This window comes from Scyliorhinus torazame, chromosome 17 (genome assembly GCF_047496885.1).
Source record: "Scyliorhinus torazame isolate Kashiwa2021f chromosome 17, sScyTor2.1, whole genome shotgun sequence".
Classification (NCBI taxonomy): domain Eukaryota; kingdom Metazoa; phylum Chordata; class Chondrichthyes; order Carcharhiniformes; family Scyliorhinidae; genus Scyliorhinus; species Scyliorhinus torazame.
Window position 1 is genome coordinate 134,051,042 of NC_092723.1, and position 23,215 is coordinate 134,074,256.

General features: G+C 48.7%; 1 protein-coding gene across 4 annotated transcripts in view; it reads left to right on the plus strand.

Annotated features, from left to right (window-relative positions):
- Positions 1–13,461: 13,461 nt before the first annotated feature.
- Positions 13,462–23,215, plus strand: part of LOC140394159 (myosin phosphatase Rho-interacting protein-like) — a 305,177-nt gene continuing 295,423 nt past the window's right edge. For 2 of the 4 annotated variants that reach the window (XM_072481083.1, XM_072481084.1), the window contains exon 1: positions 13,462–14,047. In XM_072481083.1, the coding sequence (XP_072337184.1) occupies positions 13,925–14,047 (123 nt within the window). In that variant the 5' untranslated portion in view covers positions 13,462–13,924. The remainder of the gene's footprint in view (positions 14,048–23,215) is intronic. The other 2 variants (XM_072481085.1, XM_072481086.1) reach the window with 2 other exon arrangements.

Genomic DNA, 23,215 nt, shown 5'->3' on the forward strand with positions numbered 1-23,215 from the left:
TACGCAATACACAATAAAGGAGGCAATCTCTAGACCAGTTAAAATTGTGAATTACTTACTAGTCCAGTTGCTTATGTTAGCCCCAGATCTTGGCTATCCATAACATACAGAAAATTGTTCAAGAAAACCATCTTGGACTCACAAAAGGGTTGTTCCGTCAGGATGATATTGGTTGGGGTCATGCAAGCAGGAAGGTTCAGGCTGTCCTCCGTTGATGCTGTCTTTTCCTCTGTTCCTCATCGAAAACATTGCTACTTCCAGCTTCCTGGAGCTGGGGCTCCTCGGGTGCTTCACTATCCCCAACTTCCATAAGTTGGGGTGGGCTGAGTGTCGAACTCCGCTCAGTGTTTGGTGTTGAGTGTGCCAAGTCCTTCAATGCTTCCAGTGTTTCAAAGCTGGTGGGTATTCTCTTAGAGCTCCTTTGTGTTTTGCCACTTCCTTTACAGGTGCTGCTTTTATTGCCTTTTCTCATCTGATGAGGAGCAGCTGCTGAGTTCCATTTCAGACATGAGCCACCTCTTGCAAAGGTTAGCTCCCATTTTGGATCCTCTTTGTGGTTTTCCTCTGATTCACTTGCAACTCACCTGGTTATACCCCTGCTGGTTCCTTTGCCATTGTTTCTGGCTGTGGAGAAGGAGGCTCGGGGGACAGTGTTGATGTTTGGCAGCTGTTGCAGCATGCTTTTTTTATCCTTCCCCCTCTCGTGTCCATTCTTCATCATGTTTTCCCCATTTGGGACTTTGTGGAAGCAGTGTTGCTGGTCTCCTTAACGACAGCCAGGCTCTCCGTTCCTTTCTGGTGCCCTTCCTTGATTCTTGCCGCGTATGCGTAATTGTGGCATCATTTTGGGAAGCTCTTGTAGAGGGGGTGGAGGATAGTTCCCATGGCATCCATCTTCAAGGTTGCCTTGACTTGTCACTTGCTTGTCCAAATCCTTGATCTCTGTGCGATTCTAGGATTCTTGAACCTGCCAACAAAAGTAAGCACATCCAGAACAGGGATAGCAGAAATGGATGGTCATAACAGGGTTCCACTGTGATGGCAGTGTAAACAGCAGGTCCGTGGTGAGGCTCAACAGCGGCACTTTGTGTTCTCTCTCCTTGAACATCTTCAGGCTTTCTCGTGATGGTTTAAAGGTCACGTTGAAGTATCCACGGCCAGTGGAAATTCTGCAGGCAGGTGTCCGCAGCTTGAAATCCTCAGTTTTCAAAAAGGACTTGCTTCACAAAGAATGTCCGGTCCATTAGTGCATCTCCTTCACTGTTTTTTACTGTCACCTTAATGGTGGGTGTTAGCTGAAGCCATTACTTTAAATCTTTATAGAACAGATACCAAGGTCTAAGCCAGCAACGGAATTAATAACCACAGGAGGGAACGTCTTCAACTAACAGGGTGAAAGGCTGAAACTTGCACTGAGAACAGTCTAACATAAGCTAAACCCAAAGATTCACAACTCATAGTCTTACAGGGAGAACCATTGTGGTCTCTCTCCCTGTTCCTCTGTACTTTCTAAGTTTTGTGCAAGATCGTCAGATTTTATAATAATAATCTTTCTCGTCACAAGAAGGCTTACATTAACACTGCAATGAAGTTACTGCGAAAAGCCCCGAGTCGCCACACTCCGGCGCCTGTTCGGGTACACGGAGGGAGAATTCAGAATGTCCAAATTACCTAACAGCAGGTCTTTCGGGATTTGTGGGAGGAAACCGGAGCACCCGGAGGAAACCCATGCAGACACAGGGAGAACGTGCAGACTCCACACAGACAGTGACCCAAGCCGGGAATCGAACCTGGAACCCTGGCACTGTAAAATAAGAGTGCTAACCACTGTGCTACCATGCTGCCCTAGAGTACTGTCCTGGCTTGAGACAATTCACACCTCTTTAACCTGTGATTATCCCTCTCTCCAGTCGCACTGCCTGGACCTGTAAAGACTTAATTACCTGCAAAGATTCGTATTCAACGTATCATCTTGCATCATTGGCTTTGTTTATATATATATATATATATATATATATGTTTTTGTAACCTACCTCTTCACTCGCCTGATGAAGGAGCTAAGCTCCAAAAGCTAGTAATTCCTAACAAACCTGTTTACTTCTTACTGTACTCTATAGTACGTATCATTGTCTAATTTCAGTTGCTCTGAGCACCAAATTGTCACAGTATCTATACACAAAGCTCCTCATATTTATCACCCAAAGTACTGTCTTCAACTTGCTCTCTAAGTTTCTGCATTGGTTTTCTTCAGTTGATGGTTTTGAATGTTATCAACGCTCCCACCATTTTCCAGCCTCCCGCGATTATTTTCAAAGGCTGTCGCTCGTGGACTCTGCTTCAATCGCAGCAACATGCCGTCTGCGCATGACTGACACGGCACCGCGGTGATATGCACATGCGTCGGATTTGACGCGGGTTTTTTTCTATCATTGGGCGAGAGACCCAGAATAAAGGGAGGCCGCAACAGAATGTGGAGAGATAAGTGCAGCCTCGCTGCTGTGGGCAAATCCTGAGAAGAAATATATAAACCATTTGAAGCGGTTACGAATTTGCTATTGTCTTACAGGTCACTCTATGGTGTCTCTCATGGTTTTCATCAAACATCCTATATAATCTCTAAACTGATGGCATAAAACTTGACCAGAGATAAATGAGTGACTGCACGGGGCAGCTTTTGCCATACAAGGATCTCACATGGAGAACATGTCCGGCAAGGTCTTTTTCCAAATGCTTTTTACCCCAAACTTCCAAATTCCTGTTGCCGAGATAGATTTTTATATATTACTTTGACATGAAGTCCAGGTATGGGGGCAAGTTTGGCCCATACAGGAGCTCCTGGCGATGCCTGTGCTGTTATATGCATGCTGATATGAAAGGCACTATGAGGATTGAAATTTTATTAAATGACTTAGATTTGACTTCAAAAATAGTTAAAATAACTGCACTCAGCTAAACTGAGTAAGTCATCAGGTCTTGTTAACATAACTTTTTTAAACTTTGGAACAAAATAAGTTATTTTGTATGTTAATACTAATTTCAAGATGAAGTAGTCTCTCCTTATTCGCTTGATTAAAACTATTTGTAATATGAAAACCTTTAAATTTCCTCTTATAACCTTCTGTCCCAATGGAAATAGTTCCAGTACTGTATCTCAAGTCTTTTCCTGTACCTACAGTTTTCCTTCCCTAAGATCCTTTTGGTGAATCAATACTGGATTCTTTCTATGGTGTCCGTGCCTTTTTTATAAAGGGGTGGCACAAACTGCACACAGTTCTCTAACTGACATAACCGATGTTTTGTACAAACTTACCATGACTCCTCTAAATTTGTACTCTGTGTCCCTGTTCATGAAATGTTAATGTTATTTGTATTTTATTCTTTCCAACTACATTTGGACTATTGAGCAATTAAATGAACCTATGGGTATCTCTAATTATCTTTACTTTGCAGACGCTTTCATGGAGTGTGTATTCCCAGAAGATACTGACCCGTAACTTCCTCGGAGTGGTAATCACCAGTGGACTGCCACTGCATAGTGATTTGCCTTCGTTGGAATTCTAAAGCATCTGACTTGACCAACCTTCTTCACTCAGGCCGGGTGAGACAGGAACAGTGAAGGGCTCCCGGGCTCTATCAGTGAGGTGTAAATATGACATAGTTTGCACATTCTCCCCGTGTCTGCGTGGGTTTCACCCCCACAACCCAAAGATGTGCAGGTTAGGTGGAATGGCCATGCTAAATTGCCCCTTAATTGGAAAAATTACTCTAAATTTATATTTTTTAAAAATAAATGGCAGAACCATCCAAAGTTAGCGATTTGAATCACTTTGCAGGACGGTTCCAGTCCAGCGCAATTGGCCATTAAAAGACAAACGGTGGCACAGTGGTTAGCACGACTACCTCACAGCTCCAGGGTCCCGGGTTCAATTTTGGCCTTGGGTGACTGTCTGTGTGGAGTTTGCACTTTCTCCCTGTGTCTGCATGGGTTTCCTCCGGATGCTGCAGTTTCCTCCCAAAGTCCAAAAATGTGCGGGCTAGGTGGATTGGCCATGCTAAATTGCCCCTTGGTGTCTTTTGTAAGGGCCACGAAGAATCCAGTACGAGTTTAAGGACTCAAAGTAATAACATTTATTTACAATAACATATATATATAACGGCAGCAGCAACTTCCCTTGCTGCACACTCCTTCCTGCTGGTTCCAAACTGGCCAGCTTTATTTATACATGGAGTTTACTAATGGTTTCTCCGCCCCCCCCTCATTGGGGAAGCTCATACTCCCACAGGCTTGTGGGATTGTCATTAGTCCCCAGCCAATGGTAAGCAGGCAGTTTATAACATCCCACCCCCCCCAAAGTCCAAGGAATCCACCGAAGACCCTGGCGAAGGAGGGCGTCGGACTCGTTTTGCCGCAGGCCGGACACCATTTGCACACGGCGCTGGATCAGGTGGCGTGTAACGAGACGGAGACCGGCGCTTCCGTGATGAACGGCGTAACAGTTGTACATCCACGGCCCGTGGACCCGAGGATTCCCCCTCTGATGCATCCGTGACTCCATCTCGGAGTCAGAGTCTGCTGCCTCCGTCATGTCAGCGTCTCTATCTCCATTCGGTTCTGTAACGACCTGCGCAGGCTTTGAGTGAGGCACCAGAGGAAGATGGTGAGGACTACCTTCCATTGTCTCTGGTCTCTGCGGCTATAGAAATGAGTTCCGGGGGCGGGGAATGTTTAGAGGGGATAGTCCTCTGGACCGAATGTGGTCTACATGTTTGCGCTGGAGACGACCCTGGGCTTGCACCTGGTAAGATATAGGGCCCGTTTGGCAAAAGATTACACCAGGAACCCACTGGGCACCACCAGCAAAATTCCGAATGAACACTGGGTCACCGGGCGCAAACTGCCGAATCGGCCGATGCCGAGAAAAGCCCTGTCCCTGCCGTTCTTGTGTGCGGCGTACTTTTGTGCCAATATCCGGGAAAACCATACTAAGGCGGGTGCGAAGTCTCCGGCCCATTAGGAGTTCTGTGGGAGCGACCCCAGTCACCACATGGGGGGTGGTCCTATACGTAAACAAAAAGCGAGCCAGTCTCGTGTCCATTGATCCGGAAGACTGCTTCTTTAGGCCTCTTTTGAATGTCTGCACTGCGCGCTCTGCCAACCCATTTGAAGCCAGGTGGTAAGGGGCAGTGCGGATATGGCGTATGCCGTTCATCTTTATGAACCTCGCAAACTCCTCACTCGTGAATGGAGTGCCGTTATCTGTGACCAGCACCTCGGGGAGGCCATGCGTACTAAAAGACAAACGCATCTTTTCAATTGTTGCGCAGGACGTTGTCCCCTGCATCTTATGCACCTCTAGCCATTTAGACTGGGCGTCGATTAATAGAAGGAACATGGATCCTTGAAAAGGGCCTGCGAAATCCGCATGCAAGCGCGCCCAAGGCCGCCCTGGCCATTGCCAGCGATGTAGGGGCGCGGCCGGCAAAAGCTTCTGATGCTCCTGGCAAATGGAGCAGTTTTGGGCCACCTTCTCAATGCCGGTGTCGAGGCCTGGCCACCAGACATAACTCCGGGCCAACAGTTTCATTTTGGTCACACCTGGATGCCCATTGTGCAAGTCTTTTAGTATCAGCTCCTGACCTTTTTCCGGGACAATCACACACGTCCCCCACAAGAGGATGCCGTCTTCCACGCTGAATTCTGACAGCTTGGAGGAAAATGCCCGCATCTCGCCTGGGAGCTGTCTATGCTGCCCACCATAGAGGACTATGTGCCGAACCTTTGACAGGACTGGCTCCGTCTGGGTCCACTGACGGATCTGTGATGCCGTGACAGGCAAGGTGTCCGTAACATTTAGGGTTGCAACCACCTCACCAGTCGTGGGGGTCGACATGGGGCCGGTCGATAAAGGCAATCGGCTCAGTGCGTCGGCATTTGCTATCTGCGTTCCTGGTTTGTGCTCCAGAGAATACTCGTATGCAGCAAAAAACAAAGCCCAGCGCTGGATCCGTGTGGAAGCAATGGGCGGTATTGGCTTATCCTCTCTGAAAAGTCCCAACAGAGGCTTATGATCAGTCACGATAGTGAAAGGGCGGCCATACATGTACTGGTGGAAGCGTTTCACCGCAAAAACCACTGCCAGGCCCTCCTTCTCGATCTGCGCGTACTTTTTCTCCTCTGCAGTCAATGTGCGGGAGGCGAAAGCTATCGGTCGCTCGGCCCCGTTCTCCATCTTCTGGGACAGGATGGCCCCAATACCATACGGGGATGCATCACATGTGACGAGCAAAGGCTTTCCAGGATCATAGTGGGTTAGTAACCCAGACGACGACAATTGTTGCTTTACCCGCCGGAAAGCGGTTTCTTGCGGCTGACCCCAAACCCAGGTGTGATTTTTCTTTAGCAGAAGGTGCAACGGGGCCAGCGTACTTCCCGTAATAGTTTACGAGACCGAGAAAAGAACGAAGATGCGAAGTGTCAGTCGGGGCGGGGGCCTGTTGAATCGCACGCACCTTCTCTGCAACGGGGTGCAAACCTTCGCGGTCCACCCGATAACCTAGGTAGACTACTTCCTTTGCCTGAAATACGCACTTTGTGCGACGTAAACGGACTCCAGCCTCCGAAAAGTGTCTAATGACAGCCTCCAGATTTTCCAAATGTTCCTGCTCCGACGTCCCTGTAATCAAAACGTCATCTAAGTAGACAGCGACACGTGGTAAACCTCTCAAAATGCCCTCCATAACACGTTGAAAAATAGCGCAGGCAGAGGATACTCCAAAGGGCAACCGTGTATATTCATACAGGCCCCGGTGTGTATTAATCGTTACATATGGTCGGGAGGCAAGGTCCAGCTCCAACTGTAGGTAGGCGTGACACATATCTAATTTTGTGAACGAGAGTCCGCCTGCAAGCTTCGCGTAGAGATCCTCAATGCGAGGCATTGGATATCGGTCGAGTCGAGTCAGTATTCAGTGTAAGTTTATAGTCGCCACACAAGCGAACTGTGGCATCTGGTTTCATTACAGGTACAATTGGTGCAGCCCAGTCAGCAAAACGGACGGGCCTGATAATACCCAAACTCTCCAAACGAGTGAGTTCCCCTTCTACCTTCTCGAGCAAGGTGTAAGGCACCGGGCGTGCCCGGAAATAGCGCGGCGTGGCTCCTGGTTCGACTTGGATACGGGCTACGGCCCCTTTTATTTTCCCCAAACCAGGCTGGAATATATCTGGGTATCGTCCTAGCACCTCAGTCAACCCTCCAGAAACTGTTTGGAGGATGTGCTGCCATTGCAACCGCAAATGGCACAACCAGTCCCGACCCAACAGGCTGGGCCCCTGGCCGCGCACCACGATAAGTGGGAAACACCCCTCCTGGCATCCATAAACAACAGGGGTCATTGTAGTTCCTGCAATGTCCAGTGGTTCCCCCGTGTAGGTGGCCAACCTGGCCTGTGAGTCGGTTAATGTAAGGGTCTGTATACCCTGCTTGATGCGGTCGAATGTCCTCTGGGCGATCACGGAGACCGCTGCGCCAGTGTCCAACTCCATCTCAAGCGGGTGACCATTGACCCGTACTGTCACCTTAATGGGGACCACACGGGGAGCTGCCACACAATGCAGCTGCAGGCAGTCATCCTCCGTCTCCATGTCCTCAGGAGTAGTCGCCGCAAGTTCATCCACATGGAAGGTACGGCCCCTGGGCTGGTCCCAGTTTCGGTCGGAACGACAGCGCCTCTGGCGCCCCCAGGACCAGTGTCCGCGACGGGGTCGGCGCCTACAAGTCTGACACGGACATGGCTCCTCATCCATTGGTTCTGGATAAGGCTCCCTTCAGGGAAGAATGTCCGGCGGCCACTGGCGTCGGTCCGGACGTCGCCTCGCCCAAGGTGTACCGCAGGAGTGAGGGGGACGTTTTCGGATGGAAGGGGTTGCGCCTCAAGGCATGCACTTCCATTCCCTGTAGCTCCTGCACTCCTCGTTCTGCGCTCTCTCGGGACAATACTATTTGAATGGTCTGTTGAAAAGTCAATGTTGGCTCAGCTAACAACTTTCTCTGGGTGGCCACATTGTTAATACTGCAAACCAAACGGTCGCGTAACATTTCTGGCAAGGTCTCACCATAGTCACAATACTCCACAACCCTGCGTAGCCTGGATAGAAAGTCGGCAAGGGATTCTCCAGGGGTCCTCTCAGCGGTATTAAACCGGTAACGCTGGACTATCGTGGACGGGGTTGTGTTAAAATGTTGCCCCACTATATTCACAAGTTCATCAGATGTTTTGGTGTCCGGTGCAGCTGGGTACGTAAGGCTCCTAATCACCCCAAATGTATGCGGGCCGCAGGCGGTGAGCAATATGACCACCTGGTGCTCGTTTTCGGTGATATTGTTTGCCCGGAAATAGTAACGCATCCGTTGTGCGTACTGGTTCCAGCTTTCCAGCGCAGCATCAAAACTATCCAAACGTCCGTACAGAGGCATGGTGTAATAGAAAACAACTTCCAACCTGTATCCAACAAAAACCCAGGGAGGTGGCTTCAACAGTGTAGACAGCTATTCACTTTAACCCTCATCGCCAGTTTTGTAAGGGCCACGAAGAATCCAGCACGAGTTTAAGGATACAAAGTAATAACATTTCTTTACAATAACATATATATATATATAACAGCAGAAGCAACTTCCCTTGCTGCACAGTTCCTCCTGCTGGTTCCAAACTGGCCAGCTTTATTTATACATGGAGTTTACTAATGGTTTCTCCGCCCCCCTCATTGGGGAAGCTCATACTCCCACAGGATTGTGGGATTGTCATTAGTCCCCAACCAATGGTAAGCAGGCAGGTTATAACAGTGTCCAAAGATTAGGTGGGGTTACTGGGTTACGGGGATAGATAAGCCTCTTTCAAGGGGCGGTGTAGACACGATAGAAGAATAGCCTCCTTCGGCACTATAAATTCTATGATTCTATGAAACATGAAATGCATGAATAAGTTGGCCCATACGGGGACTTCTGGTGACGCCACATGTGTTGAGGACTCTCACATCAAAGCCCCCACCAGGATCGTCCACCAGGACAAGGACTTCCCCAATTACCGAAGACATGCTGGCCAGCGTGCTAGCTCAAGACTTTGATGCCCACTTCAAGAAGCAGTAGAGGCGGGTGGAAGAAAGACTATGCAAGTTGTTTGAGGAAGCACTGGACGCTGTCCGGGTGAAATTAGAAAAAACTGTGGAGTTGGTTTAAAAACTTGGTGAGGGAATCGAAAGCATGGGGAAAGTGCTGACTTTCACAGGGAACAGCTTGCCTCACTAGAAGCTGAAATAGCAGTGCTGGCTGCTGTAAGCAGGAGGCTGAAGGTTAAAGTCGATGACCTTGAAAACCGAGCCACTTGCAAAGATATTCCACTTCAACTTTCAGTCAAAAGAACTGGTCTTGAAATGGGCCAGGGATCATTGGGATTGGAGGTGGGAAGGCAATTTTTTGCGGATATACCAGGATGTCAGAGTGATGGCCTTCAACAAGGCTAAAGCCGCCTTGTACAGGAAAGTAGTTTGCTTCAGGATGGTGTACCTGAGGCTGCTGGTCACTTATCAGTCAAAAGATTTCTACTTTGATACACCGGAGGAGGTAGATGCCATCATCAAGAAACATGGAATTGGTTCAAATTAATTATGTTTTATTTGGCCTTTGACTATTGTAGGTTGGGAGAAATATTGGGGTATCCTATCTTCAATTGTTGTTGTTTGAGGGTGAAATTCTTTTCTTTTTCTGTTTTCTCTTCTTTGGGGATGGTGGGAGGATATTTGCTTCACGCATGGTTTGATACTGGGGGGAGGTTGACTGCTATGAAAAGGATGGTCTCTTTTGTCTTTTGTTCCATAGTTGGAGTTATATTCCCCCCGATTGGGAACTTAGTCTAGTGAGGGTATTGGAATTGAGAGGCTTGTTTTATCCTTGGAGCGGACGATATGTATTTTCTTCTCTATCCTGGGGGAGGGGGTTCAACAAGCTTAGCTTCTGTAAATAGTTACCGTTTTAGGGGAGGGGGCCTTGCTTTACAGCACTCCTACAGCCAGAATATGCACCAACGCTTTGGGCTCGGGGTATTTCTCATTAAAGAGGGGTACTAGGCAAAGATGTCCTTTGTCGCCACTCCTGTTTGTACTGGTGATTGAACCATTGGCGAAAGCACTGAGTTCCTCGGATAGGTTGGAAAGGTTTACAACGGGGGGGGGGGGCATAGGGTGTTCCTATCTGCTGATGACCTGCTTCTATATATTACAAACTCAGTCTCCTCAATGGATGAAATAATGAAGCTACTCAGGAGCTTTGGTTCTCTTTCAGGATACAAACTGAACCTGCAAGAGAGTAAATGTTTTCCAGTTAACCCCCTTGGGAAGAGAATTAATCTGGGGGTACTACCTTTTCGTCTTGTCAGAGGTAGCTTTTGTTATCTGGGTATCCAGATGGCCTGCGACTGGCCATCGCTCCATAGATTGAACTACACTAACCTGGTGAGCAGAGTGAGGTTCGACTTGTAAAAGTGGGATAACCTCCCTCTGTCCCTGGAGAGCAGGATCTACACTATAAAAATGAATATTCTCCCACGGTTTATATTTACTTTTCAGAGCGTCCTAATCATTCTCCCTAAATCTTTTAAAGGTCTTAGGAGGGGAAGGGCCTTGGGAGTTTTAGGGATCTATTTGTTGAGGGATGGTTTGCTAGTTTGGAGGTATTATCAACAAGGTTTAAATTTCCGGGGATGAACGTGTTCCGTTACCTCCAGGTGTGTGATTTTGTTCGAAAGGCTTTCCCCACATGTCCCTCAGCTCTGCAACCCTCCTTCTTGAGTAGGATTCTATCGCTTGCAGGGTCTGGTGGGAGGAGAATTTCCAACATCTATGGGTAAATCTTGTCAGTGGAGGTAGCCCCGTTAGACGAAACGGGCAAAATGGGAGGTGTCATGTCAGAGTACCTTAAGAAATGGATGTTTAAGCAATGCACCTTTAAGGAATGGAGTTGATCATATTACTGAAGTGATGTCAGAGATTGGGGGGAGCTGAGCTCACTTCTGCTTTTGGTTTCAGTTTTGCTGAGAGCAGCTGAAAAGTGCCTGGCTGTTTTTGCTGTGAGCTGCTTAAAAGGAGAAAGCCAGTTTGAGACAGCAGCTTGAGAAGTTCTGGTTTGCTGTGAGCTGCTTGAAGGGAGAAAGCCAGGTTTGAAAAAGCAGCTTGGGCGTGTTTGTGTGTTTCCAGAGAGCTGCAGGAAGAAAAGCAAGGTGCTGGAGCTGAAGTTAACCAAGCTGATATATCTCTGCCATATAACAGAAAATATATATTAACTGTGACCTGGTGTGTTACTGTTTTGAAGGTTTGAAGCCTTTTGGATGTTTGAAGGAACATTTTGAGGGATTATTTAGTGTTGTATTATGTTCGGGGTTATCTTTGAAGTAAGGGGTGTTAAGAGATCCAATGTTTATTTAATAGGTTAATTTGAGTTCATGGAATAAACATTGTTATGTGTTAAAAACCACGTGTCCATAATTGTAATCTCACACCTGGGGAACAAGCCGTGTGCTGGAAAAGCAACAATCCATTAAAAGGGGGAGGTTGGTTGAACTCCATGATACATTTTGGGGTTCTGAAAACACCTCTCCCATAACAGAGGGAAAACTGGGACCTATTTTAGACAAAGATGTGTGGTATGAGACCCTTTGTAGGGTGAACTCCACGTCATCCTGTGCATGACTTAGTCTAATTCAGCTCAAGGTACTACATGGGGCTCACCTAACTAAAGCTAGGTTGAGCAGTTTATTTTCGGGAGTGGAAGGCAGGTGTGAGTTGTGTTCTTTGCAAGTTGCTAATCACACCCACATGTTTTGGTCATGTCCCAGGATGGTAAGCTTTTGGGTCTCCTTGTTTAACACCATGTCAGTGATTCTTAACATCGATCTGGAGCCTTGTCCTTTGGTTGCCATTTAAAAAAATTTTTTTTTAGAGTACCCAATTCTTTTTGTTCTAATTAAGGGGCAATTTAGTGTGGCCAATTCACCTACTCTGAACCTCTTTGGGTTGTGGGGGCAGACACGAGGAGAATGTGCAAACTCCACATGGACAGTGACCCAGGACTGGGATCGAACCCGGGCCCTCAGCGCCGTGAGGCAGCAGTGCTAACCACTGCGCCACCATGCCGCCTTGGTTGCCTTTTTCGGGGTATCTGACCTGCCTGGGTTGCAGACAGGGGTGAAGGCAGATGTTCTCACCTTTGCTTGCTGATAGCCCGGTGATGAGTTCTCCTGGGTTGGAGATTTGCTCCGCTCCATGCCTTGGTCTGGTTGGGTGACCGTATGGAATTTCTACATCTAGAGAAGGTCAAGTACACCGTCAGGGGACCATTCATTTCCTACTTTAAAGAGCTAATCACCATCAGCTGTTGGGGGGGGGGGGGGTAGTTCTAAGTTCTCTTTGTCGGGGGAAGGGTGGTTCTTTCCTGGGTGGATTTTATATAGTTGGTTCTGTGTTTTCTAATACTGTACTTTGTAATATTGGATTTGGGTTTATTGTCACTTGTACCAAGTTACAGTGAAAAGTATTGCTCAGCATGCAGTCCAGACAGATCGTTCCATTGGACACAAGATAAATACACATTTTTCCATGTTGTTATGGTGTATTTTGTTTGTTTGTCATAAATGAAAACTCTTCAATAAAAATATATTTTTAAAAGTTGGCTCAGTGTTTATTCATTGAATGAATAAGGAATCAAATCCTGTCACAATATACTACATATATGTGAAATTGTATATTGGCTAGGGTGCCACATTTGACCAGAGCTCATGGTTTAATTCTCCCCTGTGGGAACTATAAGGTTGATCTTTTTTCCTTCAAGTTATCCTGTTAGAAGAGACTAGAAACGGTTTATTTGTCCTTAAGTGGAGGTAAATGAGAAGGCATGTAAGCGTGTAAGACACCTTGTAGATTAGCACTGCTTTAAGTTAAACCTCAGTTGCTTGACATAGAGAAAATGTACATATTGGTAAAAGACAAGTTCAGGTCGATGTTCACAAACCCTGTTTAAAAGAAAAAGTGATCAAAGCTTAGAATTGGTATACTTTCTGGGTAGCTGAGAGGGAATGCAAAATCTGGGATGTTCAAAGGACAGTTGGATTGGAGTGTCCTACGTTTTTACCGGGGATGAGCAAAGTGGGCTCACTTGTCAACCTTGTCTTCACAATCCCCCCCACCCCAAGACAAACGTTCTCAGGTAAACTTCAACTGCTTAGAGCCATGGACCTTGCAGAGTGTAGTAAAATGGAGCTGTCCAGTCTCGGTGTTTGGGGGGGGGGGGCCTGATTGCGGTGTTCAGTTGTTGACCTTGTTCGCTGCTCTCTGTAGGACTGGATGTAAATAGTCTCGGGCGTTCTCAGTCACCTTTGTTTTGGGTTGGAGGTTAAGGGCTGTAGTACAGTGATTATCTTTCAGCCAGCGAGAGAGTTGTACGGGAAAGGTGGCTGTGGGGATGACGTGTACGTGGAAATGCGCAGGCGTTGCAGATTGCGGAGTTGGGTTGTGTTTGGGAGTTTTGGCTTCGGCGCTTCACCGGAGTGAGAGCGCAGGATACCAAGCCGCAGCTTTGGAGTGTTGGGAGTCATTGAAGTTGCAGCTGAGGCAAGGGGGCAGGGGAAACGGTGTGTGTGCGCCTGAGAGAGTGAACGAACGAGGCCAAGATCTCAACCAGACTGCTTCCTCACAAACCCCAAGCGAAGCTTCTCCCGGTCAGCTTCAGCGCGATGTGGCCGGGAACCGGGCACTGAGGCAAGTTATTGAGTGACTGAAGGGGAGAGCGAACCCTGGCCCCTTGCAGTCTCTCCAGGTCTGTCCCAATACCCATGGGAGTTCTCAAACTCGGGGCTTGTTTTACTGTTCCTCGGGACCATGTCTGCCAAAGAAAACGCGGCTTGTCGAAAATTCCAGGCGAATTTCTTCAACCAGAGCAAGTGTCAGAACTGTTTCAAATCCCGGGAATCGCATCTAACCTCCGATCAAGATTTGAACCAGGTGAGCAAAAAAAAAAAGCCTCCGAACTCTTCCCGGGTATGTTTGTAAATGGATTGGCTGCGTCGGCTCTTATTTTGTCTCAGTTCGTGTTTTAATAAGTTAAGCACAGTAACGTCCGCAACTGTACAGAATTAATGTGTGGAGGCACAAGAGTCTGTAGTTTATCTTGTATCAAGCTGGATTTGGACAGACTTATTTCTGTAACATTACTCGCCCCTTCCTTAATTGTCTTTTGTGAGCCTCCGTCTGGTCGTATTTGATGGAAGATAATTTGACTTGTGTAAATAACTATTAGTCACAAATCAACGGCGCCCATCGTGTTTACACTTCGCTCGGCTGCAGAGTGGATTGTGCATAGGCCACTCAATTCAATATTTCAATGTATTCACATCCCCTAACTTCACTCGCAAGCACTCGTGCAATTAACCCGTGCAATTTCGGGCTGAACACGTTGTACCCGAGATGTTTTTAGATTGGAGAGAGAGAGAGAGAAGACTCTTCGATGTTTGATATTAATGCAGCGACATAATCGCATCTTTCTCCCAGTTACTGTCCAGTTGGGATACTGCCCTTTGGTGCGGTGATTTGCGTGACCAGCGGGCCATTTCAATCCCTTGTTTACAAAATGCAGGAATAAAGCAGGAGCTTTGGGGTCGTGCCGGATACAAAACTCGAGTGTTCTTCCTCCTCCTTGAAAAGTTAAATGGATTGTCTCCTGAGACCATGTAATTTAATGTCATCAGACTCGAGAATGCAGTGTTTACATAATCGCTTTATTTATTGTGGGAATTGCTTCGTGTAATCCCAGACCTCAGAATGCGATCGGTAATCTGTATAATTAGATCTCGGTCCTGTACTTACTTTGATTTATATCATTGAACTAGCACAAGGTCAGGGTCACATTTTGCTGCTGTGGAGGTAAATACATTTCTGCCGAGGGATTTATCCATAGGAGGTCTCTCAGTCTCTAGCAGTGAATTTAAAACCTTGTACATCACCCAGTATGTGAATACATTTTATGCCAAGTCTTTGAAAGCTAACTGGATAGTAAATATATTTTTTTGAAAGGCAGGAAATTTCAATAAAAAGTCTGTACTATTGAAAAGGAGAGGCAGTTCTGATGAAGTCTCTCAACCAGGTAGCTTATTCTGTTTTTATCTTCTGTTTTTATTTCAGCTTTAAAGGGCTTGTAGTTCTTTTTAGGACTTGGAACAGAATTATCGTTTTGCTTTGAACCTTTGAGTAAGTTAGAGGATGCAAGAGTAAAGGGTTGGCCATATCCCAACAATTTCAGTGATTATCTTGGTAATCTATTTCATTTTGAATTTCCATTGATATCCCAGTAGTTCACTGCTCTTCAAACTCCAGTAAAATGTTAGTGATTATGTCTGAAATTCAAGCTTCGGTTAAGCATGTCACCATGCGGACTTCCGGTTGCGGCTATGCGTTGGTAGGTTGCATGGTTGGCAGTTCCCGCCGATAATGGACTTTTGGGCCCTTTTAAGGAGCTCCAGCGGCATTTGGACGAACGAGTCCCGGTGTGGGGAGGAAACAGTGAGGGTCCCCCAACACAGTATGGAGTGGACCAGGAGCGGAGCGGTCAAAAAAGTGGCTTCAGAGAAGAGAGGAGGACGGGTGTGAAAAACAAGGTGGCGGCGGGCGGTGATCAGGCAGCGTGGGCCCAGTGGTCTCGAGAGCAGCAGGAGGTTTTGAGAAGCTGCTTTGCGGACTTGAAGGCGGAGATGTTGGCACTTATGAAGGTGTCGATCGAAAGGTTGGTGGAGACCCAGAAGATGCAGAGGACGGCGATTAAGGAGGTGCAGCAGAAGGACTCTGAGAATGAGGACGAGATTCTGGGCCTGGCGGTCAGAGTGGAAGCGCACGAGGCGCTGCACAAAAAATGGCAGGAGAAGCTGGAGGACCTGGAGAATAGGTCGAGGAGGCAGAACCTGCGGATTCTGGGTCTCCCTGAGGCCTTGGAGGGGTCGGATGCTGGGGCGTATGTGGCCACGATGCTGAGTACGCTGATGGGCGGCGGGGCCTTCCCGAGGCTCCTGGAGATGGATGGGGTGCACAGAATCCTGGCCAGGAGGCCAAGGGCGAACGAGCCGTCGAGGGCTATGGTGGTAAGGTTCCACCGTTTCACCAACAGGGAGAGTGTCCTGCGATGGGCGAAGAAGGAGCGGAACAGCAGGTGGGAGAACACCGAGATCCGGATTTACCAGGACTGGAGTGCAGAGCTGGCCAAGAAGCGGGCAGGATTCATTCGGGCCAAGGCAGTCCTCCACGGAAAGAGGGTGAAGGCAGGATTGGAGGCAGGAGCGGCCGGGGTCAGCATGAGTCAGCTGGCTTCTGGGAGTGCAATTGGGTGGGGGTGGGTGTGGGGGGGGGGGGGGTAGCGGGGTTAAGCAGTTGCTTGGTTTGGGGGGGGGGCGGGTAGCGGGGTTAAGCAGTTGCTTGGTTGGGGGAGAGGGGGTTTGAGAGGCGGGGGGGGGGGGGGAGAAAGCCCCCCGATCCGGCTGATCCCGTGGAACGTGAGAGGCCTGAATGTGCCGGTCAAGAGGGCCCGGGTGTTCTCACACTTAAAGGGGCTGAAGGCAGATGTAGCCATGCTACAGGAAACACACCTGAAGATTGCGGATCAAACCAGGCTGAAGAAGGGATGGGTGGGGCAGGTTTTTCACTCTGGGCTGGATGCGAATCTTGGTGAATAAGCGGGTGGCATTTGAGGCGGTGGGTATTGTAGCGGAGAAGGGGGGTCGATATGTTATGGTGAGTGGCAGGCTGCAGGAGGCCCGGGTGGTGCTAGTGAATGTGTATGCTCCGAACTGGGACGATGCGGGGTTCATGAAGCGGATGCTGAGTCGGATTCCGGATCTGGAGTCATGTAGTTTGGTAATGGGGGAGGGACTTCAATACGGTCCTGGACCCGACTCTGGACCGGTCGAGGTCGGGTAAGCGGCCGGCAGCGGCCAAGGTCCTGAGGGGGTTCATGGACCAGATTGGGGGAGTGGATCTGTGGAGATTTGCCAGGCCAGGGGCGAGGGAGTTTTCCTCCTTCTCCCATGTACACAAGGCTTACTCGCGGATAGATTTTTTCGTGCTAAGCAGGGCGCTGATCTTGAGGGAGTATTCGGCTATTGTGATCTCGGACCATGCCCCGTACTGGGTGGAGCTAGGGGTGGGGGAGGAGAGAGGCCAACGCCCGCTGTGGCGAATGGACGTGGGACTACTGGCGGACGAGGAGGTCTGTGGGCGGGTCCGGAGGTGCATCCAAAGATATGTGGAGGCCAATGATAATGGGGAGGTGTCGGTGAGTGTGGTCTGGGAGGCGCTGAAGGCAGTAGTCGGGGGAGTTAATCTCAATCAGGGCCCACAGGGAAAAGAGGGAGAGGACGGAGAGGGAGAGATTGGTGGGGGAGATACTGAGGGTAGATAGGAGGTACGCGGAATCACCCGAGGAGGGGCTACTGAAGGAGCGCCGGAGCCTCCAAACGGAGTTTGACTTGCTAACCACGGTGTAGGCTGAGGCCCAGTTGAGGAAGGTACAGGGAGCAGTGTATGAGTATGGGGAGAAGGCAAGTCGGATGCTGGTACATCAGCTGCGGAAGAGGGAGGCGGCTAGGGAGATTGGGGGAATTAGAGATAGGGGGGGGAATACGGTGCGGAGTCCAGCTAAAATAAACGAGGTCTTTAAGGCCTTCTATGGTAAACTGTATGAGTCAGAACCCCCCGGAGGGTGGGGAGGGGATGAGGCAGTTCCTGGATCAACTGAGGTTCCCAAAGGTGGAGGAAGAGCGGATAGAGGGACTGGGGGCCCCGATTGGGATGGAGGAGCTAGTTAAGGGGTTGGGAGTATGCAGGCGGGCAAGGCCCCGGGGCCGGATGGGTTCCCCGTAAGAGTTCTATAGGAAATTCTCAGGCGTTGGGCCCGCTGTTGTTGAGAACTTTTAACGAGGCTAAGGAAAAGGGTATCCTTCCCCCGATGATGTCGTAGGCTCTGATCTCGCTTATCCTCAAGCGTGATAAGGATCCGCTGCAATGCGGCTCCTATAGGCCGATTTCACTCCTGAATGTGGATGCCAAGCTGTTGGCTAAGATCTTGGCCACTAGGATTGAGGATTGTGTCCCGGGAGTGATTCATGAGGATCAGATGGGGTTTGTGAAGGGCAGGCAGCTGAATAGGAATGTGCGGAGGCTCCTGAATGTGATCATGATGCCCTCGGAGGGTGGGGGTCACAGAAGTGGTAGTAGCAATGGACGCGGAGAAGGCCTTCGATCGGGTGGAGTGGGAGTACCTCTGGGAGGCGTTAGGCAGATTTGGATTTGCGGAGGACTTCATCGGGTGGGTCAAATTGTTGTACCAGGCCCCGGTAGCAAGTGTGTCGATGAACCGGCTGCGGTCAGGGTACTTTAGGTTATATCGTGGAACGAGGCAGGGGTGCCCTTTGTCCCCCCCTGCTGTTTGACTTGGCGATTGAGCTGCTGGCCATGGCGTTGAGGGAGTCCAGAAACTGGAGGGGGTTGGTTCGGGGGGGAGGGAGCACCGTGTGTCACTGTATGCAGATGACCTGCTTCTGTATTTTGCGGATCCGGTGGAGGGGTTGGGGGAGATCATGCAGGTTCTTAGGGATTTTGGAGACTTTTCGGGATACAAGCTAAACGTGGGAAAAAGCGAGCTTTTTGTGGTGCATGCGAGGGGCCAGGAAAAGAGATTGGAGGAGCTACCGCTCAAGATGGTGGAGAGGAGCTTTCGGTACTTGGGCATCCAGGTGGCCAAGAGCTGGGGGGTCTTGCACAAGCTCAACTTAGCGTGGCTCGTGGGTCAGATGGAGGAGGACATTCGGAGGTTGGATATGTTGCCACTCTCCCTGGCGGGCAGGGTGCAGTCCGTAAAGATGACGGTCCTCCCACATTCTTGTTCGTGTTCCATTGCCTGCCCATTCTCATCCCCAAGTCCTTTTTCAAGCGTGTAAATAGGAGTATTATGGGATTTGTGTGGGCAAATAAGACAACGCGGGTTAAGAGACTTTTTGGAGTACAGTGGGGGGGGGGGGGGGGGGGGGGGGGGGTTGGCGCTGCCGAACCTGTGCAGCTATTACTGGGCAGCGAATGTGTCGATGATTCGGAAATGTGGAATGAAGGGAGAGGGGGCGGCGCGGAAATGGTTGGAGGCGGCGTCCAGTATAGATACTAGTTTGTCGCTTCCGCCGAGGCGGTATACCACAAGCCCGGTGGTGGCGGTGACACTGAGGATTTGGGGGCAGTGGAGATGGCATGGGGGGAGGTAGGGGCCTCAGTTTGGACCCCGATACGGAACAACCACAGGTTCGTTCCAGGTAGGATAGACGGTGGGTTCCTAGGCTGGTACAGGGCGGGAATCAGAAGGATGGGGGATTTGTTTATCGATGGGACTTTTGCCAGCCTGAGGGCGCTGGAGGAGAAATTTGGGCTACGCCCGGGGAATACCTTTAGGTACATGCAGGTTCGGGCATTCGTGAAAAAACAGGTGGGGGAATTTCCGCTGCTGCCTGCCCGGAGGATACAGGACAGGGTGGTCTCGGGGGTGTGGGTGGGGGACGGCAAACTATCGGACATATACCAGGAGCTGCAGGAGGCGGAGGAGGCCTCGGTGGAAGAACTGAAGGTCAAATGGGAGGAGGAGCTGGATGAGGGCCTGTGGGCTGACGCACTGGGCAGGGTCAATTCCTCCTCATCTTGTGCCAGGCATAGTCTGATTCAATTTAAAGTGGTGCATCGGGTGCATATGACCAGGGTGAGAATGAGTAGGATTTTGGGGTTAGAGGACAGGTGCGTGAGGTGTTCAGGGAGCCCAGCAAACCATGCCCATATGTTCTGGACATGCCCGGCATTTACGGAATTTTGGAAGGGCTTTGCAAAGGCTATGTCCAAGGTCTTGGACACTCGGGTGAAACCGAGCTGGGGGATAGCAATATTTGGGGTATCGGACGATCTGGGAGTGCAGGTGTCGAAAGAGGCCGGAGTCCTGGCCTTTGCCTCCTTAGTAGCCCGGAGAAGGCTCTTGTTAATGTGGAGGGACGCGAAACCCCCAAGCGTGGAGGCTTGGGTCAATGACATGGCGGGGTTTCTCAGGTTGGAGATGATAAAGTTTGCCTTGCGAGGGTCTGTGTAGGGGTTCTCCAGGTGGTGGCAACCGTTCCTTGACTTTCACGCGGAGCGTTAGGTGGAGGTCAGCAGCAACCCGGGGGTGGGGGGGGGGGGGGTGATTTCATTTTATTTGTAAGGGGCAGATGCCCTACTTTGCTTTGTTTTTGTTTGTTAAATTCTTAGTTGGTTAGGGGGTTAAGTTGTGTTGTTGGCACAGTGTTTTGCCTTCTTTGCATTATATTTTCTATTGTAGTGTTTTGTAAAAAAATTATGGAAAAATCTTGAATAAAAACATTTTTTTTAAAAAGCATGTCACCATGCGTAGTTCTCTTGCAATGTCATGTTGATCTCACAATGCAAAATTTAGCCTGGAACAAAAAAACACTGCAACATATCATAACCACTGTAACATTCTATCCATAATATGGGGCTCGGTTAGGTGACTTTTGTTTGGTTCAGAATAACGCCAACCATGCAGGCTTTATTTCCCATTCTAACTAAGGTAGACTGGGACCTGCCTCCTTGCCCTGCCCCTAAGAATGGAAGGCAAAGGCAAACCACCACTGACGAGACAACTGCCAAGAAAACTGCATTGGTTGAAGGATCTGCAGACAATGAGCCAAGGGCTACCTGACTTTGGGCAGTGCATATGTGATGATAAATAGTATATTAAAAACCTGTTTATCCACACGCTTTTCCTGTGTCTATTTATCTCATTACAAATTCCTGTTAATGTTTATTTTTAATTTTTACAAATAAATTTAGAGTACCCAATTCTTTTTTCCCCAATTAAGAGGCAATTTACTGTGGCCAATTCATCAACCCTGCACATCTTGTTGGGTTGTGGGGATGAGACCCACAGACACGGGGAGAATGTGCTAACTCCTCATGGACAGTGACCTGGGACGGGGATCGAACCCTGGTCATCTGCACCGTGAGGCAGCAGTGCTAATCACTGCACCATTGTGCTGCCCGCAGTCTGTCCATGTTTATAATGTAAACTGTAGTTATATCCTTCCTTCCATAATGGCAATGCATTCCCTCAGGTTTGCATGTACCCGCTCCTTCGCCTAGACTATACCTAACTATGAAGCTTCTTAAATTGTCATCAGCTTTGTGAAATGTTTTTGTTAAAGTAGCAGCATATGACTTTAAAATGGGGATTGAATTACTCTAGCTTGCCATGACCCTTCAAGCTCTGACTTCCCCTGAAGATTTTGTATATAGTGACTCAGTTAAACTGTTTCCGACACCATTGTGTGTCCTGCACTGACACTCTAATTCTGTAGTCCCTTGCATCTGCCTTAATTTTTTTCTGTTTTCTACTTTTCGCTCCTAAATAGCAGATGGAATTTGAAGCCAGCCACTGGTGGGGTTTGCATGTAGCACGATCAGGAAATTATGGTTGCCTTGTTTGCTATTTACGTACAAACATACAAATTACGAGTAGGAGTCGGCTACTTGGCCACTCGACTCTGCTCTGCCATTCAATAAAATCACGGCTGATCTGATTGTAATCTCAATCCCACATTATTGCCTATCCTCAATAACCTCTCACCTTGTTAATCACAAATGTATCTAGCTGCACCTTAAAAATATTCTCCACTGACTTTTGAGGAAGCGTTTCAGAGACTTATGACCCTCTGAGAGAAAGTAATTAGCATCCACTGATATTAATGGGAGGAAAATTGCAGGCATTGCATCCAAACGGCACGGGAAAGTACAGTAGAGTCCATTACTTATGATTTTCCTTTCTTAGGGTAGTCAGCCATGACTCTGTAGCATTGTTGGTAGTTGGTAGCATTCTTGTCTCTGAGTCAGAAGGTTGTGGGTTCAAGTTCCACTTCAGGACATGAGCACAAAATTTAAGGCTGATTACGCCAGTGCGGTAATGAAGGAGTGCTATCTTGTTGGAGTGCTCTCACATTTCTGGTGCGTCTGGTGCTGCTCTTGACGTATCTTCCTGCACTCTTTATTGAACCAGGTTTGCTCCCCTGGCTTGGTAATAATGGTAGAGTGGGGAATATGCTGGGCCATGAGGTTACAGATTGTGGTTGAGTGTAATTGTGCTGCTGCTGCTGATGGCCCACAGCACCTTGGAGATGCCCAGTATTGAGTTGCCAGATCTGTCAAAATCTATCCCAATTGGCATGGCATAGTGCCACAGAACACAATGAAGGGTATCCTCAATGTGAAGATGGGACTTTGCGTCCACAAGGACTATCCGATGGTCTGTCCTACCAATACTGTCATGGACAGATGCATCTGCAGCAGGTAGATTAGATGAGGTCAAGTTTTTTTTTTTTTCTTCTTTATAAATTTAGAGTACCCAATTCATTTTTCGAATTAAGGGGCACTTTAATGTGGCTAATCCACCTACCTTGCACATTGTTGGATTGTAGGGGCGAAACTCACACCAACACGGGGAGAATGTGCAAACTCCAAACAGACAGTGATCCGGAGCCGGGATCGAACCTGGGACCTTGGCGCCATGAGGCAGCAATGCAAACCTCTGCCCACTGTGCTGCCCCTGGATGAGGTCAAGTTTATTGTTCCTTCTTGTTGGTTCCCTTAATACCTGCTGCCGACTCAGTCTAGCAGCTATGTAGTTTAGCATTGGATTAACTCAGTCAATAGTGGTGCTACCAAACCACTTTTGGTGATGGACATTAAAATCCCCCACCCAGAGTTCGTTCTGCACCCGTATCACCCTCACTGCTTTCTCCAACATGTCCAATATGGAGGAGTACTGATTCTTCAGCTTGAGGGAGTGCGATATGTCATAATCAGCAGGAGGTTTCCCATGTTTGACCTGATGTCATGAGACTCCATGGGTCATGTGGTCTGGAGCCAATGTTTCAGGGCAACTCCCTCCTTCCCACTGCACGATGGTGATGGTGGTGTCTGGGATATTGTCTATACGATATGATTTCATGAGTATGCTGTCATGTGAGAGTACCTTTAAGAAATGGATGTTTAAGCAATGCACCTTTAAGAAATGGAGCTGATCATATTCCTGAAGTGATGTCAGAGAGTGGG